At 60.2% G+C, this 4796-nt stretch overlaps 1 protein-coding gene across 1 annotated transcript; it reads left to right on the forward strand.

Moving 5' to 3' along the window:
• Positions 1-374: 374 nt before the first annotated feature.
• On the forward strand, positions 375-4790 carry LOC113217489 (histone-lysine N-methyltransferase SETD1A-like). Its single transcript, XM_052274581.1, has 8 exons — positions 375-459; positions 828-943; positions 1216-1409; positions 1486-1639; positions 1728-2375; positions 2557-2763; positions 2852-3289; positions 3391-4790. Exons 1-8 carry the CDS (start codon positions 384-386, stop codon positions 3685-3687), a joined length of 2130 nt encoding a protein of 709 aa, XP_052130541.1. The 5' UTR covers positions 375-383; the 3' UTR covers positions 3688-4790.
• The last annotated feature ends 6 nt before the right edge of the window (positions 4791-4796 follow it).

Here is a 4796-nt window from a genome sequence, read left to right on the forward strand (position 1 = left end):
CGGGGCGGGGCGGGGCGGTTCGGGGCGCGACGGGCGGTCATGCAGAGCGACACAGGCCGTGGCCCAGCCAGGCTCACAGGGCCTCCTAGTCGCGGCTGTCCTGTCAGTTACGTTACGGAAGGTGGACACCATGTTCGTCGCCGTCACACCAGTGGGGCGGCAAGGCGACCGGGCTGTTCGACCCGTTTACTGTAACTATGTAAACATTTGCTTAAATATTTAAATCGTTGTAATCGTAACGACAACACAAACAATAATAATTAAAAAAAAAATTGAAATAAAATATGCTGGTTTTCTCCCTTGGTGATTTTAAAGTGTGTCTGTTCCGCATGTCTCACCGGGCCGTGTTGTGTCGCGTATGGTCCGCAGATGGCGCTCAGTGGATGCCGGCCGTCCACGTCACCACGAGTTCGACGGCTCTGGGGGTGGGCGGCAGCGGCGGCGGCGCTAGCGACGCGGGTACGCACGAGGTCTAGGCCTAGGTCACGCATGAGCAAACAGTAGGGCACTCAGCTCTAAAACGCAGAGATCTACAATAAAATCCTTAAGGTGTTCGAACAATACAATTTCGCCGGGGTGACGCGAGGTAGAGTTGGTCGACAAATGTTCAGTTGCCCAACGCTACCGCACTTGGGCGCCCTGGGCGGGCCACCGTCTTCACGCAGCTGCTTGGCGGGTTGGCCTACCCAGAGGCTTTATCATTAAGCGTTGCCCCGTGAGACGTTCATTGTGGGGACACCTTTATAGCCGTTTATGGGTATAGTCTGTCGTTGTTATCCACGTACTTTGTACGTCGGTGAATGATAGTTTGTCTTCTTCCACCACAGGAGGCACCCCCACCGTCAACATCGACTGTGCGGACGGCAAGTCCTGCTCCACCACCATCCCGGTGCGGCCGCCCGCCGCCACGCACAGCCCGACCTTCAAGCCGTACTCGCAGGAGGTGAGTGAGTGCAGAGTCACGACGGCGTCCCCGTCAGCCCGTCCTGAGCCCAGCGCGCAGCTGGCACCGCAGGGCACCGCAGGCGTTTGGCATTTTCTCCTATTGTATAATTTGAGGGACGCTTCTCTCGCACGACGCGGCCAGGCGGCAGAATGACTGATGACCATGACCCGCCCTAACCTCAGCTCCTTTCCTTTCCCAAATCAGAGGCGTCGCTATTCGTTCGCCTTTCACTTTCACCTCCTTTTTATTCGCTTCCCCTCTTTTGACAGGTCCTCGACAAATTCTTAAGCGACTACGCCACGGTTACGACTGCCGGAAACGGGACTGACCCCGTCGGCGGTAAGGAGCTTCTGCTCCAGCTGCAGCAGCAACGGCAGCAGCAGCAGCAGCAGCAGCAGCAGGTGGCAGCCGGAGAGACGCTGGGCCAGTCAGCCGATGGCGCCGAGATAGAGCCCACTAACAGGTACGATGGGTTGCCTGCTGCCCGGCGCACCGGCGGCGCGTGCCAACGCCAATACATCACGGCGTGTTGTTTCCAGACTCGCCAACCTGTACCTCGACGACGGCGGCGACGGGTCGAGTGTGGACAACAGCACTGACGACAAGAGCAAGTCAGTGCAGTGGTCCTTGCTCAAGTCCCAGCACCACAAGCACCCCTACGACGACCACAAGGGATGGGTGACCCTCGAACCGGTAGGTCCAACCGTGCCGTTGATGCAGGTTGCATCTGCAGCCCAACCCGTTCGGCTTGGCCGTGGTCACTGACAGTGTGTTCCTCCAGGTGCCGTGGTCCTCCAGCCACGTGTCCAAGTGGCAGAGCAACGTCCAGCCGGGTCGGCCGTGGGACAACAGCCCATCGCCCGGCACTTGGCACAACGACATCGACCAGCGGCCCGCCGGGCCATTCCCGCCACCTCACCATGGTCCCGGCCCCGGCCATGGCCACGGCCCCAACCACGGCCCCAACAGCGGCTACCACCACGGCCAGAACACGCAGAACTTTAACGGCAATGGTGACTGGCCCAGCGGTGGTGGCGGCGGCGGCGGCGGCGGCGGCGGTGGTCCCCCGCGACCCTCGTGGTCCAACGGCCCGGGCTGGGACCAGGACCGCCCTGGGCCTGGGGATAGCTACCGACCCGACCGGCCGGCTCCTGCCAACAGACCGTCGCCGTCGTCCTGGGAGTCCAACAGGCCCAACAAGTGGGACCGGCCGAGCCCGGCGGCCTCTGAGCAGTGGGTCAGCTCGGCCGACCCGGACATCATCACGGACAACAGCCCGCCGGACTTCCCCGCGCACCCCGGCGCGCAACAGGGGCTGTCGCGGCCTGGCGGCTCCTACTCGTACGGGCCGGGCGGCGGCGGCGGAGGCCCGGCAGGCCCCAGCGGACCCGCGGGGCGCCCCTGGGGAGGGAACCAGCCGCACAGGGAGGTAAGCGAGTGGCCTCTGGCTATTTCTATTTTAAAAATTAACATGTCTATGGCTTTAATGTATGTATGTTCTTTCCACAAAGAGATGGCCAATGTCAAATTTTAATATCAGAAAAATTCACTCCTGATGAACACAGTGCTCGGTTACGGAAGCACCTCCACTCACTGTCCTTTTCCCGCAGCCCGGGCGCCATCCCCCAACGCACCCCGAGGAGGGCGACGGCACCTGGGTGCTCTTGTCCTCCACCAAGGGCTACTCGACGCCCCCGCGCGGGCGCCTGCCGCACCAGCGCGCGCTCACCGTGTCCACGCACCGCTCCGTGCGCCTCACCGTGCTGCCGCCCGAGAACGGCACCAACATGACCACGTCCCACGGCGGGCTGCTCGAGGTGGGTCCCGCTAGGTCAGGCGAGCCACCGCCTTGAGGCGAGGCGCTCGACTTGAGCGAGCCCAACACTGATATTCCACCTTGGCCAGGTCGAGGACACGCAGCACACGGTTGACGAGTCGCAGCGGCTGCACGCCGCCTCGCTGCTCAAGCAGGCCCTGGACCACCACCACAACGCGACGCTCAGCTCGTACGAGTCCCTGGTGCGCGAGGCGGCCCGCGTCCACGAGGCGCAGCTCCTCAAGCAGGCGCTGGCCGACCGGCGTCTGGCCAACGCCACCGCCCTCTCCGCCGACATCCTGCAGCAGGCACAGGCGCAAGCCGCGCAAGCTGCGCAAGCCGACAGGCGGGCTGACAACCACACGGTGGCGGCGGTGCCAGCTGCTCCCGCTGCGGCCGTCCCGACGAAGACCAAGTCCAGCAAGTCCAGGACCAAGATCAGGATCGATCCGCAGCCCCAGCCGCAGCATTCCGCCGACTCGCCGAACTTCACGGGACGCGGAGAAGGCTCCGGCATGGCGCTGAAGGTGAGTTCTATATGCTCCGAACACACACAGAGCCCGGCCCGAAGGCGGCCGCAGGCGGCCAAAGGCCGCGCAAGGCACCGACTGACTTGGACGCGTTGCAGGTGGTGCGTCCTGCCACGCCCTCGCGCCGCTCGATGGCGCTCGCCGCCGTGGGCGCGGGCCTCCTACCCGCCACCATGGCCATGCTGGTCCCCATCATGCTCGGGCGGCGACGCCGCAGCGTGCCAGAGGACGACACCGAGACCAGGCCCAAGGCGGACACTGCCTACACGGCGTACGCGCCCGTCGACCAGCCGCTGGAGGCCGAGGACAGCCCTCCCAGAGTCATCGACTTCGCACCCTCGTCGTCCTGGCCGCGGCTCAGGCGGCGCCGCGCCCTGGGGCGAAGCCGGATCTAGTCTGCTATTCGACAAGTAGCCTTATGTCGCCTACCGAGCATGACGGACAAGACAAAGGACAACACTGCCACTACTGCTACCTCGAGTGTTCAGCCCTATAATTTGTGTAGGACGTCAAATGTTAGATTCGTATACAGGGTGGTCCACAAGACCCCTTCCTTTATTTTGCTTATACTGTACCGTATGCAGGCGTGCGGGCGGGTTTGCCTACCGTCGCTCACCGCGGCGCCTCATGGCCCCATGCGAGTATGCAACCCGGCCGGCCGCACGCCTGCATCCGGTACAGTATAAGCAAAATGGAGGAAGGGGTCTGTGAACCACCCTGTACGTTGAACATTTGGATGTGTTTTGTTGATATGTTGAGCACAGGATGTCCCGTCTGAGGAATACATATGTGTGCTTATCATTTGGACGGCAAAAATATGTACGCAACACGACTTTTTTGAACATGACGTACAGAATAGCGCTGAAGGCGTGACGTGACGCTTCAAACTTCACCCCGACGACGCCGAACAGCATATGAGGTGCCATGCCATGGTGCCATCCTACGTTAGGAGTCGTCTAGCTAGTGCGTCCGTTTTTCTAGGATTCGGCAAATACCAGGATTTCGGTGCCTGCTGGACTCAGGGTAGGCTACCCCACAGAACACGCGTGCGCTGCAGGCAAAATGTTGCCTGCCTATCAGGCGCTACGAGAGCTTGCACAGGCTGAACTTGGCAGTTTCGTAACGACGAGTGACGGACTTACTTTCTATAGAATCTCTAACGGTGCGCCAGGCCACTGCTACACCGACGATGGTGACCCATTTTATGAAAGTTGACTTGACAAACTAGACCAAACGTGACCATCGCATATTTCAGGTTTGCGCAGCCTACAGAGATCCTAATGCCTGACGAGACAGATTACGCCAATCAGTGACGGACAATATTGTTTTACATGCGAAAGCGAATTACATTTTAAAAATGTGTGTTCTTGCATTGCTAACTTTAGTATGTCATTGTGGTCTCCAATGCGTGCACATAGACTGAACTGTTTATGTCCATTTATTTTCTATTTGTATATAATGTGTGTTCGTGTCAGACCTTATTTATTTATGTACATATTTATTT

The sequence above is a fragment of the Frankliniella occidentalis genome, unplaced genomic scaffold, assembly GCF_000697945.3.
Source record: "Frankliniella occidentalis isolate FOCC.00 unplaced genomic scaffold, Focc_3.1 Scaffold412, whole genome shotgun sequence".
Taxonomy (NCBI): domain Eukaryota; kingdom Metazoa; phylum Arthropoda; class Insecta; order Thysanoptera; family Thripidae; genus Frankliniella; species Frankliniella occidentalis.